Source organism: Seriola aureovittata, chromosome 11 (assembly GCF_021018895.1).
Source record: "Seriola aureovittata isolate HTS-2021-v1 ecotype China chromosome 11, ASM2101889v1, whole genome shotgun sequence".
In the NCBI taxonomy this organism is placed as follows: domain Eukaryota; kingdom Metazoa; phylum Chordata; class Actinopteri; order Carangiformes; family Carangidae; genus Seriola; species Seriola aureovittata.
This window is the reverse complement of record NC_079374.1, coordinates 18,755,502-18,773,315: the sequence shown is the minus strand read 5'-3', so window position 1 is coordinate 18,773,315 and position 17,814 is coordinate 18,755,502. Positions and strand designations below refer to the sequence as shown.

Sequence of the window (17,814 nt, the reverse complement as noted above, 5' to 3'; positions counted from 1 at the left end):
CAACCTACAGCTCATGTCCTGGTCCATGACAGTCCATCAGAAATAAAGTTAGACTAAAACAAGAAGTGGGTTTTAGTAGGATGATGATGATGATGATGATGATGATGATGATGATGATGACTTAAAGTTGAGGAGTGTCCAAGAGAATTAGACTTGACACTTTCATATATATCTATACACCTACAGGCATACCAACATACCTTTTGGCTGGACTAGAGCTCTTTTAAAGAGGATGATGCAGGCTTTACTGCTGGTTTTACAGGCTGCTGAGTAAAATCTTTTCACACCACACTGGTAGGATTTCTCTGGTGAAACATCTCATGTATAAAGTAATCATAAAGACACTAACTGTTTATGAAGCAAATTCCAGTAATCACAATTGATTTCATAAGGGCAAGTGTCATAATCGTAAACCTTTTTTTAGGTTGAAAACTTAACTGCAGTGCTCTTAACCCTGTCCACAACATTGTATACTTACAAGCGAGCGTAAAAATCACAAAACTCCTTATAGACTTTAACATCGCTCTTCCTCCTCTGGGACTTGGACACCGGGACTTCAGCCTCTCCCACGTCCCCACCCTGAAGCCTTTGGTGGTAACCGTTCATCTCCTCATGAGGAAAATGGTCCAGGGCCTCCCTATCCTCAGGTATAGAGGGCGGCAAGGAACGACCATTCATCTCCAGACTCTAATGAACACTCTAATGAACACTTTGAAATAAGTGCAAAAATCCACCTAACACTTGTATTAAACCAACTGCTGTCAAAACTTCTAATACTCCAATAAAAATCCTCTATACAGGTTCAGTGGTAGTTTCCAGTAATGAGAAGGAGAATCCAGTAAGCAGTGGCAGCTGTAATCCACAGAGCAAGAAGGAGACAGAACCACTGATCAGACTGCGCTGGGAGTACTCTCCTCTCTCTCTCCTCACACACACCCTCTCTAACGGACACACTCCCTCTTTCCCTCATTCCCACATCAACTCTTTCCCTTTTTTTTTCTCACACACACACACATACACTTAGTCTGCCCTCCTGTCACACTCGCTATCTATTCTTGGGAAGGTTACTGAAATTAAAGAGCCCACCCTGAGGCCTGTCCAGACAGAGGTCACTGTGCCATGGCACACACACACACACACACACACACACACACACACACACACACACACACACACACACACACACACACACACACACACACACACACACACACACACACACACACACTGTTCTGTGTCACAAACAGTCTTTGGCTAATATCTACCCATGCTATCAATTTGCATATGACTGTGTTTGCGTGGTAAACAGCTGGAAGTCTCAGTTTTCTGGGAGATATAACAACGTGGCTCCAACTCAATATTGCGCAAAGTGGGAATGTTGCACTGCAAAGCCAATATAAAAAGGAAAAGGACGAATAACAACCATATGTTTGACATTGTTGAACTAAAAGAATAAAACAGGAAATCAAGTAGCGGTATGTTTAGATAAACATACATAGGTTGAAATTGGAGCTAGATATTGTCTAATCTGTGTCACCCTCCTGATACGAAGCCAATGCTGTTTGTTGAATTTTATTTATAGCGTAACTGACACTGGTTGGAAAAACCTGAATCCTGCATCTGACCATTTCAACTGCATGCATGCTGCTCTTGTTTCACCATCATCCACCAACATAATATCTCCTTCCTTTGCTCCTCTTGTGTTGTTCACCTACTTACGTAGCAGGAGATTCAAAAATCTAATAAGAGTTTGGTATGTGACAAACTAACAAGTGCCACATTTGGCTTTGAATGCCAAAGTGAACACACACTGGCTAGCTGAGATGGAATCTATGCACGCTTTCACATTCACGTTCACTGTTTCCAAATACACTTTAACCCCCTCGAATGATAAACAATGTCATGTGATTATTAATGGATTTCCTATTTTAGGTAGTAAAGGTCCCTTACAGGATTCAAACTCAGGACATAATGGAAACATGGGATGAGTCTTCTCCAAGTGAGTCAACAGAACGACTTGAATATCATCGACGTTAGAAATCCAATATTGGGCTAAGCTTTGGCATTCCTCTAAACCCATGAATCTGTGTGTCCTCTGGGTAAATGATAGCTCTTCATGTGGTCACACTCAACTGGCATCTCAAATTAACGGCCACTTCCCAAACCATCAAAACATGAAGCCAGATCTGGAAATACACTCCAGTGAAACAAACAAGTTTGAGGCTCCATTGGAGAACAACCGCTGTGTTCATCCTGCAAAACTATAAGGGACAGACAATGAACACAAGTGTCAAAACTAAAACTATTGTGTTATAGTCCTATGTGTACGTGTGTGTGTGTGTGTGTGTGTGTCCCAGCTGAAACACATCTCCAAGACCTTAAGTATAACAGTCTTCTACATTACTCCATCATTCTACAAATAGACATTCAGTGGAGCCTTAACTCCAAACTAGGTACTGGCAGCTGCTGTTTTGTGTCTGTGTGTGTGTGAAAGAGAGTTTGTATACATAGTAGAGGCCAACTCTGCCTCCTCTGAGAGGGGCTGCCAAACTGTGCATAACATCCTTAGTAATTTATTCTCATTTTTCATTTAAATCCTCAGTTTTTATCAAAACTTGCCGATTTGGGGATGTTTTGTTTTGTTTTTGAATGTTGTAATTAAGATTTTTAAAGGCTGTTTAAAAAACTGTGTTGTCTAACAAGAGACAGTCTGGGTTTTGACATGAATGACATAATGAGCCAAACATTTCGCCAGGCAGCATTTTAAGCTTCCAGAGCCTTTCCAGGTCATTGTCTCCATATCAAAGTCACGTGCTGTGTGGGGGGGTCTCATCCACTGGGGCCCAGTGTTGAGTGACTGGGGTACAATGGGCAGAGGGTGGGTGCCTAACAGGAAACACGTCTTTCCTCCTGATTGCAGTTAATGCCATGTTGCCGAGTTCCACCCTAAAATGAGAGCACATGAACTGTGCAGCTCTCTGCTGTCCATACTGACAAAACAAAGTGCATTGTTCATGTTTGATTTAGTTTACAATTAACACTGCAATTAAACATTATTAAGCATTTCAATCATATATTTACAGAGTTGAAATGATTAGTCAATCACTTAGAAATGTTTTGTGATAATCTGTGGGACTGTGGGATTTTCTGAACATGGTGAAGACAGAGTGGAATATCACTTTATATAATAAAATACCAGGTTCAAAAAGGAGGGGCCTAAATTTTTGGCAGTTTTGGTTTTCACCTGGTATATTGAGACCATTTGGACTGGTGAGTTTACCTTGGTTCATATATGGCCTTTACTAAAACATGAATGTGTTTAGTTATGGAATAGACTAGACAAAGATTATGGCACTATATGGTCACCGCCATGCAAGTCTTTCTGCCGTGGGATCCTGAGTAGTGTTGTGCCAAACTACATGGGATAAAACAGTGTATTGCTTGATGCTGTTTGTCCCACATACTGTATATCAGATTGGTCCCAGCGTTAGATTTAATCTTGGACATGCTAAATTCGAGCTTTACTGTACCCCCGGCCTGTAAACATACTACAAACTGAATTTTAATGAAATTTTGTCCAGTAGTAGTTCAGCATTAAAATTCAAACACTCACATAAAGCAATAACAATATATTTTAGCAAAAAGGGTATTAGTTGTCACTGCCAGATAGAGAGAGACAGACACATAGAGAGAGAGATGGGGAGAGAGAGAAAGAGCGACAGAGCGAGGGAGAGAGAGAGAGAGAGAGAGAGAAAGAATGTGAATGCCAATATGAATGTCAACCTGAGCTTAAAAATGGCTACAGCAACTGTCAGCAGTCGACAAGGTGTCTCTGGTGTGTTCCCACTGTGGGATAGGATTTTGAGACTTCCTTATGGGGCCATTAAAGTCAAAAGGTCATGTCACCCATGCTAAAGAAAAAGATGTAGTAAATATACTGTTCCAATGAACTGACCTCTGAGGCTATTATGGAGCTAAAGCCATTCATTTTCCAACAGAGGGGAGATTTGTGCTTATCAACTACTGCAGTTACTCTCAACAGCTCGTGTGGGCTCCCGCAGTCAGAAATATGTAACTCAATAACACACAGTTGCCTATTATATAATTTGTCTATTATATTTTCCATCTGAGAAGAAAAGCCCTTTACAAAATCTAAAACAACCCATTACTAAAAATAGGCATTAGTGAATCTTTGTGGCCTTGACATTTAAATATTAGATCATGTGAACAAATAATTGCTAATTCCATTAAAAGATTATTCCTATGGACATTTATATAATGTCTCAAAAAGTGATGCTGCACTATACAAGTAAGTGTTTTGTTTCCAGTGGAAGCCACACAGACTCTAACACTGTCTGATCTTCTCGGCACAGTAACTTTGGGCCTGTACTGATGATGAAACTCCATTTCCTAGATGATCCTGGAGGAGTTTGTTTTCAGTTTGTGCTTGGTTGCTGTTTAATTTTGATTGGTCTGATTAATATGTCTTTAAATTCTTAATTCTCTCTCTTACGACCTCTGTTTTGATCTCAGTTAGCTCAGAATAAATGGATTCTAATTTGTTTATTTTTAGATTATTTTGTTACATTGCAGGTGCAGATCTCGTGTCTGTGTCAAGGCACCCTCTGACATTGTATGACGTCTGTTCCTTATGTGCACCATATATAATCATTCCTATGCTGTTTAACTCTTTCACTGTTTCGAGATTCCCCCATGACCCTTCAAAGACAAGCAGGTGCCTGTCTCTGCGGGAACCTGGGCAAATGTGGTGGGAACACAGTCACCACTGTCACATAAAAAAATACACACAGACATGACATGTACATTTTCACAGTTTCAAGATTCCCATTTTCTTTGATTTGACCCACACTGGTGGATCTAAATTCCATTTCAATAGATACCGGTCAAATTTGACCCGGAAGCACTTGTACAAAAGTATAAAAAAAATTTGTGTGCATTTTGGTATATTTTGGGTCACTTTAGGAAAAGTAATCAAATTTCAGGCTAAAAAAAATGACATTTGGGGTATTTTTACTGCTGTCATATGTCAAATCGGGTCATATTTGACCCAACAGTATGTAAGGGTTAATTTGGCTGTCTATCTGATAATGATGGATTAGGTTATATAAAGTATAAAACAAACATGATTCCCCATTTTAAAATGATTCAGCCACAGGAATCAAAAAGGTTGGGAGTTGGTTCAGTTCACCACTGCACAGGGTTATATTATTTTCTCAATAACATGAATGAATGTGACTTTTACAAAATTTTAACTTGAAAACTTAAATTTTCCAATAGTTCATATTTCAAACATTTTGTTCAGTTTTCAATATAGCTCAAATTTACTTCCACCACTAAATCTAAAACATTGCTTTGCATCCAGTACACCATGTGATATTGTGCAATTAATCTGCAAGTATTTTGATTAATCAGTAAGTAATTTTTTAAGCAAAAGTGCAGAGAAATGGGCATTTTCTTTTGCTTTTTTCTAACATTTTAAAAACTACATGATAATGAAAATAACTGTAAATTGCAAATTCTTTGTAATTTCAATAATTATTCAATCATAATCTGTAATTAGAACATACAATCTTGCAGTGAAAAGAAATTTATTATACAACACTTTTCTATCTAAAACTTGTGTTATCATACGCTAAATGCATCTGTGTCTGCAGACTACATTTGAACATTTTTAGACCTATGCAACAGCCCTGACTCTCAGCTGGTGCAAGACAAGCAGACTCAGGCTGGAGAGACAAACCAAACACACCCCTGCTCACACACCCACACTCACCCACACACACTGTGTCAACAGCAACCATGGCAACATAGACGAGAGGACTGCTTGGGCAAAACCATTTTTCTTTTGACAAGGCGAAAGCACCCAAAAATGTGCACATACACTATCACACTCACTGACACACGAGTGATTCAGTTACTGTGCAAACACAATTCATGACTAACATTTCCTTTGTTTGGCACTTTTTGTTCCAGACGCCCATTTTGACCTCTAGTCCCACTTAACTCTACAGGACAGCCTGGAATACAACATACAGCCCAGGGGAAAACAGCAACACAATTTACTTGTTCAACACTTTCATGGCACAAACAAAATTATATCATTTATTTTGACATGTTGCATCAATGTATTCTTTGAAACTTCTTTGAAACTGTGGTTTTTCACTTTGGGTCACCACTGTCATTTACGGATGCTTTGTGAAGTTCTGTTTTAATTTCATACCACAATGGTTTTCATGGTAAGCAGTAATTAAACCCAATTAGCATGTTAAGGCTGCACAATACCGAACAAATTACGGAAAAAACTAGGGAAAGTATTTTTAAATAAAAATATGCTTTTCTAGTCTCCTTGTGCCTATGAGAACTTGTCCGTATGGATAAGGACTTTCTCAGTCCCCTGGTATTTTCTATTAGTTTTTATGGCTTCAATATGTCTTTTCTCCTGACTGTTCAGGTGGTTAAGATTTGTGGTCTTACCTGGAGGTGCCGCGCTGATGGCAAAACACTGCCATCATCCCTACTCATCATCATATATAAATCAGCTAAATCTGTACACAAAGAGTGGGTGATTCTTGTTTTGGTAGAAATGTCTTCAAAGCTGTCAAAACTAGAGTAAATAAATTCATATTTTCTTTTTCAGAACCACAGGTGGGGTTACCTTCATTCTGACTCTTTTTGTTGGTCACCTAAAGCTTTTTTCAGTATGTTACTGTTTTGTCCCTCTCTCACATGCTCTTTTCTGCCTGTGCACAGTGCATTACATAATAATATGATTCATATTGGTATTCATATGGTATTCTCTTATTGAGGCAACTTACAGAGAAATTAAAAATGATTGGTTTGACACAGAGAATCTACCTACTCCTACAACTACTGCAAAATCAGAGAATGAGATTTCATTGAGTTATCAATCAAAATTGTGATTTTAATACCATCAATCCTCATGCCCTACTGTATGCTAGACTGCATGGTGATAAAAGAATATAAAAGAAATTCCATGGAAAGGGGGAAGGGGATGCAAGGAAAGAAATTAGGTGTTTTTGGTTTGACTGGGGACACTGCTAACAAGAGAGCTCCCCCTTTCTGTCCACATTCCTCACATTACTACATTCCTCCATTCACTTCAGGCTCTCTCACACACACACACACAAACACACACACACACATACACACACACACACACACACAAACACACACACACACACACAGAGAGAGAGAGAGAGAAAAAATGAGAGAGACAGCAAGGTGTTTGTGAGATAGAAACGATAGAAAAAAAGTAATGCTAACATGTTGAGAGACCAATATTGCACAGTTCTGCACACATTGTACATGTCTATAGCTGCTGGTCACACAAATCAGAGGAATGCAACCACATCAGATGCAATATTTGCTGATCAAACACTCCACCACATCTCACCTTATCTATCCCTGTCAGCACACGACACACAGAAAAAGACTTTTCTTCAAAGGTTCTTTGATAACAATATGTGTTCTGTAGCAACACAAACAAACCCTCTCTGATTCATTACATTATGCAAGACAGTGTCAGTCAGCCCTGGATAATGATAACCCAGCTAAAGATAACAAAACCAGCCCAAAAGACAACAGGATGCCATGATAAAAAGGTAAAGGTTCATAGCAAAGAAACTGCAGGTTAAGCGCTTGAGAAGCCATCAGCTGATTTTAAAATGGTCATCAGAAGGATATCAGCTGGACATTCTGACAGGCGTAAAACACTGGCAAGCCCAGTATTTCATCATTCTTATAGTTCCTTGTTGCACCATAGGTCATTTAACTATTCATGTAAGCTGCTATTGAAACCAAAAACACGGTTGATTTGTGCAACACTTAAGGGTCATTCTCCTGTAATGCACAGAAGAATTTTAGTTAAAAACTGTATACTGTCTGGTACAAATTGAGAATGACTCGCTTACAATATAATGCGAGTAAAACACTGAAACAAATAACAGCCATCTCACCGCTGAATCAACATTTCTTAAATGCATAATAAATGCAGACATAAATGATTTGACATAAGATTAAAAGCTTCACAGAGGAAGACTCACCTGAAGCTGTCTCTAGCCAGACTTCCATAGCTGTCTGGTCTTTCCTGTCTCCGTCTGTACAAGTCTGAGTTTGACAACTCTTTCAGCCTCAGAGAGTTCATTGCCCCTTTGCCTCTCTCTCTCTCTCCCTCCCTTCCTTCCTTCCTACCCCTTGTCTGCCGAGAACACTCAGTCCACAGAAATAGGGGTCCTCCAAAAAAATAGTGTGTAAATGTTTGATTCAAATATCAATCTGCTCTCGTTCTCTCTCTCAAACACACCTCCAGGGCTCACACCCTTGAGGAAGGACATATACAGAGGTGTGGTCTCACGGCCTGCACACCTATCAGCTACTTCTTGCTCCTCCTCCTCCTCCTGTAGCAGGTAGAGGGGAAATGCCCCAGAGGAAAGGAGAAGGAGACAGATAAGAAGAGAGCAGCATTGCCCTTTTCTGGCCTTTGCCTTTGTTGCCTCTCTTTGCCTCCTACTTCTTTTTGTCTCATTCCTCTGTTTAAATAGAAAGCAACAAGAGAGAGTACAAATGGCTGAAGAGAAGAATAAAGGTCATTTTCCCTTCTCACACACAGATATTACACATACTGTACACACAATGGGCAAGCTGTTAGTACAGATAGGAAGTTATGTAGAGTAGAAATGCAGAGAGGCATTTGAGGTCAGCATCAGAGCCCGACCAATTCTGGTTGTTTGGGGCCAAATGCAATATTGACGTTTTAAAGACAAAAAAATAATTGCTACAATGCTATATCAGCCAGCACTTACATGGACCCTGTTGGCACTTTTTGTTTGATTTGTGCTCCTCTGTTGTGAACTGTGAGATTATTTCCCAACAGAAACAACAAACTATTGAGAAAGGATAAAATGCCAATCTATGAATAATTCATCACAACATTATGTGGGAACAAGGGCTACTCTCCTCTCCGACAGACACAAAACAAAGCACATTCCTAGTTTCAGGCACAGCTGATAGCTGCCTCTCAGACATGTTTAATTAAAAACACGAGGCAGTGACATCACCAAAGCAGGGACATGATTGGTCAGAGGTTGTCGAACCAAACAAGCAAAGTCAACAAGCAGCCAAAGAAAATGCGCAGGTTGTAGTTCTGTAAAACAGAACATGCAAACTGTAGTCTGAGCTCAATGTGAGGCATCCTTGATAAACACAGCTCTCTGTTAAAGTAAACACCAACCAAATATAACTCAAATATTAAAATTCTCTTCTAGTATTGGACTACATTTAATACAAGGTGCAAAAACTAACATTACCGCTTGTCTTAATGATTGCCGCTCTAATTCTGACTTACTTTGACTGACTGAAATCTGACAGATGACTTTCTTTAGGTAAATTGTTATTTGGTGTATACCATTCAGTCAATATCTGTACCTGTCATTAGAGATATTTTCTGTCTGATGGTGTTAAACGGCTGGGTGACAGAAACCAAGTCTCTCCTTGATACATACAGCAGATTCCCCCTCAGCAGCTTGTCTTGACCTGCTCGGCATTCCACATGGGTTTGACGAACACACACTCACAGAATCGTAGAATGTGAATGTTGAACTTCAAGCTTCACATCCTGACACAGCTGCACCTGGGTCACAGTAGCATAGGCTGACATGTCTGAGTATGCCATTACATTTATTATGACTCATAGCTTTAGGCTGTAAAAGTGTGGTTTCTATTCTCTGCAATCATCATACTCGTCTGAGTTCACATAAGCTGTAATTCAGTCCATTTGGGATGTGCATTTTCTTCAATTTGTCATACAATTTAAATCTAAATTATAATAGTTGATCTAAGAATCATCACTGTATGTTATCTGCCTTACATTTCAAGCTTACTTGAAGATGATGATGATGACACCGCAATGACAACTGCTGGATTGAAAACCTTATGCTGTGTTTGGGATTGAAGCTGCATGAAGCCAAAGTTTTGCAGTGGTAAGTTCCTAAGAGAGCTGCTTCACACAGACTCATCACACACACACACACACACACACACACACACACACACACACACACAAATATGGCAAAAACAGTGCAGACAGTTACAAAAAGCCCCACACACTATAAATAACCTCTCTACCAAATGCGCACCCTGCCACTGTGTGGGCAACACTGGTACTACAGCTCTTCTAACAACTTAAAGCTTTAGTCTCATTACAGAAACCCAACAAAACTGTAATGACTGGAATTAATGTGTATTGGACAAATGAAATCAGAAACTTCTTTACTTTTAAACATGTCACAGCAAACTGAACCTTGGTGAAACATGTTCTAGTATAGTCTCATATAGTCTTTATATGTACCAAAGCGTCTCATTACTGTGTCTCTGTTGCAATTATCCTACTTTTTTATAAGAAATTTAAATCAATGGTAATCTTGGCATTACTCACACACATAACAAGAATTGTACAAACAAGTAGAAACAAAACAGTCCAAATGCTGAGTCACTGTTCAAAAATGTATGCAGTAAAACCTCACTGAAACCGAGTTGACTTCCTAGCTGATACACTTAGAAGAAATGCACAACACAACATTCAAAGGTACACTGAAGCGTTGCAGTTATACAAACAGCATTATGGTTCTTACATCAAACATGAAGCAAGTAATGGAGTGTAGCTGGTAATGCTACTGCAATTACAATGAAAATAGTTACAACAATAAAATAAACTTATCTTACCAATGTTTTGTGTCAGACTGTCGTGTGGATATTCAGCTGTTGCTAAATTCCTTTTGCCGTCACTGCAAACACCATTACAGCTATTATCTCAGCCTGCATGGCCATATCACTTCCTATTTTCTGCGGTGGGTGTGTGTGTGTGTGTGTGTGTGTGTGTGTGTGTGTGTGTGTGTGTGTGTGTGTGTGTGTGTGTGTGTGTGTGTGTGTGTGTGTGTGTGTGTGTGTGTGTGTGTGTGGTAGGGTGTGCGTGAGATGGTTGGATGTAAAGCCAGCACACAAACCTATAGTCACATGTGTGTGAGGATGAGGAGAGCACTTCAGGGAGGTAAAAGATAGTGTGTAGAAAGAGGAAGTAGTAAAGAGGTGAAACTTAATTGAAATTGGCTGATACAAAAGAAAAACTTGGCGTTATTCAACATAATCCCCGGGTTCTTTGATAATAGAGTGAAGCGTTTGAGTGAGACTATGGGAATCACCTTGTCATCAACTATGGAAACTCGACTGACACCATATCTGTCAGTGACAGACAGGTTGAACTGTACTATGGGCAGGCTCCTTCATATTATCACAGTCAACTAGACCCTCTCAAATCCATCTAGAACTGTTTATTTCTGTGTCTATGCAACAGAGGAAATGATGGTGAAACACCTCACTGTCTTATCAAAAAACCAGGGTTTATGTTAAGTAACCCTTAAGTTCTTTCTCTAATGCCATTCGGTGTTTCACTATAGGAGACACAGACAACTCCTGGATTTGCATCAGTTTCCCAAAGCTATAAACAATGTTAAGTCGAGCAGTAATCATCACTAGGCCTCACCAGGCCTGTTCACCTCCAGCACTGCCAAGGTGGTTGGGTCGAGTTTTTCATTTTTTTGGATGAGCAGTTCTCCACAAAATCAAAAATAAAGACATAAAATAAACTAACCCCTTACTGATGATGTCACACAACTGTGACGATGCTCCACTGACAACATCAATGTTGATTTTCAGCGTATGAATAGAAAACCTTACCTACTGACCCCACACACTTAGAGCTACAGGCTGGATTAAATCAGGCCAAGCAAAGACACCAAAGTCAACTCCAACCTGAAATGGAGATTGTTCAAAGCATCAGGAAACTGACCCCTGAGGATAGAGGGAAAGAAAGCTAAAAAAAAGACATGTTTAAGTTTAAGAGTTCAGGAGGAGGCAGGAGGCCAAGAAGAGGAGGAGAAAAGGAGGGCAAATGAGCAAAAACAGGAGCAACTGAAGCAAGAGAAGTTTCAGTGGAAAAAAATGATGATGGTCGAGGAAAAGCCCATCACATGATCTGAAAAAGGAGCAGCAGAAGAGGCGCGAGGAGGCTGAACTTTGCCGTGTGCGAGGAATGGACGACAAAGCCAGTTTCAAGTGCCTGACATGTGAGGTGAAGAGCCAGGAGATTCAGGCTCTTCCCCTCAGAAGTCAGGTAAAAAAAACATCTGTCGAACAATTGGCTTGGAGAGCAGAAAACAGACTGTAAGACTCTCCAAGCACAGCTCCACATCATTTTCTCAAAAAGCAGCAAAATCAAAATGATTTAACCCCCTGCAGTGGTGGAAGGAGAGACTGATGATTGGACTCAGGTTTGATAAGAATCAAGATCAGATGGAGAGAAAGTGGGAAGTGTGCAGACTCAAAGAGTGCAACAGAAACTGGAAGGCCTGCAGGGACAGCCACTGGAGCCGTATGTTTGGCCAGTTTGATGTTTACTGCATGTCCAGAAACAGCATCCTCAAAAAGACTATCTTCTGGATGGAACTGATCCTGCTAAACACCCACTGCAACAATTACTATTTTAAGTCTTACAAATGATTTTAGTAGAATTTTGTGACATGTGACAGCAACACTGAGGTGGAGGAGGGTGCCGGTTGTTCAGCTCTTGCTGGACAAGGGTAGCTTGTCATCCCCTCCTTCCATCCCTCTCTACCTTTCTTCAATCTCCTTCACCCCTCACTCCCTTCCCCATTCCATATATACTCCTATTCTTTCTCAACTCAGTCGGTTGAAGCAGAGGTCTACCCACCATGAGCCAGATTCTGCTAAAGGCTTCTTTCCCTTAAAAAAGGGAGTTTTTCCCTGTCACCACTGCCAAGTGCTTGCTCATGGAGGAATTAAGGGTAAAGAGTACGGTCTAGACCTGCTCCATATGAAAGCAAGTCAACCTGGCCTACAGGCCTCAGCCTTCAGTACAGAATATATCAAGTACATATTTCTACTAATAAACTGACATGACAGCCTGGAAACAGATTGAAGCTGTTGGTAGTCAGTATTTTTTACAGGTAATTTCTTGAAAATTCAAAACTTGTGTGTATATATCTATTCATTTGTAGATTGTTGAGTGAAATCCTCCCACAGACATGGAGCATATTGTCTCTTTACTCACACACGCCCTACCATGGAGGAACTGCTGTAAGAGGACCAGTGTACATCCTGTTGTTACATACTTCCTTCTGCATCAATCAGGCAGTTATCTATTACTGGTGTGCTTACACATACTACTATATACTATCAAGAAAAACTTGCTGACAACAGTTCTCAGTGTTTCTTGCAGTCATCACACAGACACGTCTTCAGAACCGCTATCTATAAACAGAAGCCATAATGACTTCTAGTTTCACCACAGCGTGGTGAAAGACAACACGCACTGCTGTGGTGTTATCAGTTACCGCCAGTTTACTGCCATTAAGGCCAACTGTATGAGATACAAAAGTATCTCATGATTTTGACATGGTCAAAATTATGAATTAGTATCACATAAGAATGACTATGGAGCTCATTTCTATATTATACATATTTCTAATACATCATGCCTCAGAAATAAATACAGCATGTCTTACAAGTACAAAAAAAAAATCCTACAAAGACAAAAAAATACCACGAATTCTCAAGAAATTTGTATGAAGGCATGCTAAATGAGAGAATGAGGTCTACACTGAAACTAATGGAGGGGGGTGCTAAAGGGGGGATGGAACTTTGAAGATGATAACATAGTAAATATGGTGGTATCAAACAAGGACCAAATAAACCAAATAAAACTTCCAAATGCTGAAAAAAAAGTCTGTTTATCATTTAACATGATAAATATCATATTTTTGAGTCAGTGCTATATTTTCACTGAATAGAATCAGTCTTGTCAGCACTTTACAACGCTAGTTGAGGTGCTTTGGAGCAGTGATCTGTCTGTGTGTTGATCTGTGTTCTGGTCAGTGCTGATGTCTCCTGAGCCCACCCCCCCCCCCCTGAAAATTCAAGGGAAAGAATTCTTTAATCTTTCAATCTATGCAACTGAGCAATCTCACAAACCACATGTATGGAGCTAATTTTCTGCCAAAACTTAACAAACTAACAAAAAAACAAAACAGACCCAAAAGCTGGACTGTCCTGGGTATACCAGGGTGCCTGGTCACCCAATTCTACCAACCCTACCAGAAATGTCTCAGTTTTCTATTATCATTTACCAATAAAATGTTCGTAGTTTAAGGCCCAATGCATCATTTGTGGATATAGCTAGGTTTACATGCTCACCAACTACCTATATGAAGTATAACTAAGCTCAGTTTAATTAGAATACGTGTTTTAAGTTATAAACTGTGTGATTAATCTACCCTGTGTGAACTGAGACTGATAGCAAGACATTAACAAGAAAAAAAAAGGAAAATTAGCCAAACTTGGTATAAGTTAGGTTAGCTTTTTTGGTCATGAGCTCTATGCTAGATATTTATCATCCTACCCACCAAAAACAGTAACTTGTGGAGTTTAGTTAACATTAGATTTTTCACCAGCAACAAACACAAACTCACTGGTTGGCCGCTCATTTGTGATTTAGCTTAGTCTTAGAAGGTGATCATCCTCTTGTCCACAGTGGCTGATTGTTGCTGTTCAATCTGCTCTACTCTTCTCAACCTCCCGGCACATTTAAATTGACTCCTAGCGCCACCTGCTGCCGTGCAAGGCAAATTACTTTGCGAAAATTTGTGAAAAGATCCAGCAGAAAGATTGTGCCGTAAGTCACTTGATACCTTATTTATTTGCAGGGTGTATTATTTGTACTTGTAAGACACACTGTTGTCACTACTTGTTTCTGAAGTATGTTTGTTTTATAGGTATGTTTTGTATTTTTGAAAAAAAAATGCATTTGTTTGTTAATGATACAAAGTCACACATATGGCAATAGTTACTTGTGCATATTATGGCCCTATTTATCATTAACGAAAGCAGTAATTCTATCACTCTGAAAGCTTTATCACTGCAAGAGCCTCAATGTTTTCTGTTCATTTGTTGCAGTAAGCAAATGTTGATACATAAATCTACTATTGATACTAACATAAGACTTCCTCAGTCTACCTCACATTAAATGCATTTTAGTGTGAAGACAGTGGTAAGAGTTTGTTGTGCTTCCAGGGCTGTAAAATCATGGGACACCCAATGAAATCTCAATAATTTAATCTGGTATAGAAACTCTTCATGTTATAAATTAATAATCTAATGTAGTATCAATAAGCGACAGTATGTGTGTGTCACAATAAACATTTCACACTCCCTCACGCCACATGCATCAAGTTAGTACACACACAGTCCAAATCCTACATCACACAAGTTCACTGCTCTTCCAAACAAGGACAAGTTCACACTGCAGACTGAGACATTCTTCTAAGCTCTAGTTGTATCAACACAGTGTGGAATCAGATAAAAGTCTAATGCATTGGGAATGCAGCAATCCTCAGGCCTTTTAAATGACTCGCCCTCATACTGCTTTAAATGTCCAGAAGGCTTTATAAATGCCTGATTCATCCCAGGTCATAATTAACTTGTCAGTGCACACAGTAGCATTCACACTAGTGGAAAAAACATTGCTGTGAATAACAGTCCCCAGGGAAATGATGGTCAGGAAGCGGTTTTGAAAGCAATAACTACTGTCCTGTGAGTTTGTGTGGACATTCCTGTGCAGGGAGGAGGTTGATCTGCAGAAAATGGAGAAACATCATCTTTCCGTCTTTAAAATGTCTTTCTCACTGCTATTCTGTGAGTCTATCGCTTCTGTCTAAAGTGTGAGTCTAGGTTGACACAAATATATCAAGTTACCTTTCAAGCTATTTTGGCTTTTTCTATTCAAAAGCTGTACAATTAGTGTGTCAAAATCTCCAGTACAACACAGTGGAGAATCATTTCCAAACTGTTTTATGACTATTTGTTTTATGTCAGATATGTGAACACAGAAATTATTCCAGCGTGGAGTAGGGGGTTTTTACAGGCAGACTTGGGTAAACTGAAACTTGTTTAAGCTATTATCAATATTGGTGTAAAGCTGTCAGCACCGTGGTTTTAAATGCAGGAATGAGGTAGTAGTTTCCAGTAAAGGAGAGTTACTGTTGCAGTACAACTTGATTTATTGATGCCTATTAGTTATGTTAAAAAAAAAAAAAAACATTACCAATACCAAAGTATTAGCTGCACTTACACAAACATTTATGTACAAAATCTTTTTCATGTCATTATTTAATCAGAGCAGAGTATAAGACTTTGTGTTGATACAGTAGCTCGTCAGCTAAAAGCTTCCACCAATGACAGTGGGGGGCGCTAGCTAGTAGCTTAAGTGGCCAAGTTGAGATTGCAGCTACACAGAGAAAATAACTGTTAGTATGTCGCCAATGTGATTTAACTTTCCGTGTTAAAGCTATTCTCTAAAATGTACATAAGCCAGGTTTTAGTATATGAAATACAACATTAACCTGGCAGCTTTGTAAATGGAGTTCATCGTGATTAAATTACAGTTTTCCCAGCACATAAGAGAATGGAGCCGAACGGGACTACGTTTTTTTTTTTCTTCCAGCGTCAAACTGTCAACTTCCCAACTTTTCAGGCAAATGTGTCTCCCAGAGAAATACTTTTAAACCCCTCACTTACCCGTTTGTCATTTCAGTAATGCCGAGCATCACTCCGCTCTCTTCCGGACCAGGCTTGTGTTTTCTGTTCTCGGCTGCAGCCGCCCAGATGTTGTACAGTCTGGGATGTACAGTAACGTTAGCAAGGCTCGCTTCTCCCACAGCTAGCAGAATGGCGATGATGGGCCTCGCCTCTGTCCTCCAACCGTCAAGACACACTCAACGGAACATTACACTTCCGCTCGTCACTTTCAAAATAAAACCATTCTGCTGCCTCTTAGAAATGTGAACTAGTAAATAAAAACAAAAGCAAATACTTTAAATAAATAAATACAATGGAAACGTCTACTCTTTAAAAAATACTTTTTAGTCTGAAGGATACATTACATGTGATTGTATAAAACTATTTCAGTTGTTTACAAAAATATATAAAAATGATATTACATAATTATAATTAAAATAAACTGCATTACTGGCACAAATGTGTTTAAGTGTCAGTTAATTGATTTTAGATTTTAGATTTTTGCTTTCATATCTGTTCAACAAGCTGTGACTGACTTGCAAGCAGATTTACTCATAAGCATCTTAATTTATAACATACAATATATGTATATCTACAACAGTCAGGCTTGTTTCTTGGTTTTGAACTATGATAACACATAAGTTAACCTTCCTATAGGTTTATATATATATATATATATATATATATATATATATGGGAAATTCTGACATATCGCAGTAAGAAAAGCATGTGTAAAAAAAAAAAAAAAACTTATTATTTATACTTAGCAAGACACTTGAATAGACCACAGCCATTGTTATTATTATTAAAAAATACTTTTATATGTATTGTTCTAATGTCTGAGCAGTCTTCGGCACTCAAGAAGTGATACACCTTATGATTTTTGTAGCATTTTGTGACATGTCATGGTGACAGTGAGGTGGAGGAAGCTGCTGGTTGTTCAGCTCAGGCTGGACAAGTGTAGCCCCCTCCTCCCACCTTCTTTCCCCCTCTCTCCCCTCACCCTCTTTCTCTCCAACCTCCTTCAAATACCCCTCTACTTTTCCTCCATCTCCTTCCCCATACCTCCTATACTCTCTCTCCCCCTTTGTCTTTCTTTCTCAACCCAAACGGTTGAGGCAGACGTCC

General features: G+C 39.3%; 1 protein-coding gene across 6 annotated transcripts in view; it reads right to left on the bottom strand.

The window, feature by feature from the left end:
• Positions 1-16,947, bottom strand: part of LOC130177910 (LIM and senescent cell antigen-like-containing domain protein 1) — a 33,123-nt gene extending 16,176 nt beyond the window's left edge. Inside the window, exon 1 of one of the 6 annotated variants that reach the window (XM_056389921.1) lies at positions 16,687-16,947. In XM_056389921.1, coding sequence (XP_056245896.1) covers positions 16,687-16,715 — 29 coding nt within the window. In that variant the 5' untranslated portion in view covers positions 16,716-16,947. Of the gene's footprint in view, positions 1-478; positions 936-8,084; positions 8,349-10,761; positions 10,856-16,686 lie in introns of those variants that run through there. The other 5 variants (XM_056389922.1, XM_056389918.1, XM_056389916.1 and 2 more) reach the window with 5 other exon arrangements.
• Between the last annotated feature and the right edge of the window lie 867 nt (positions 16,948-17,814).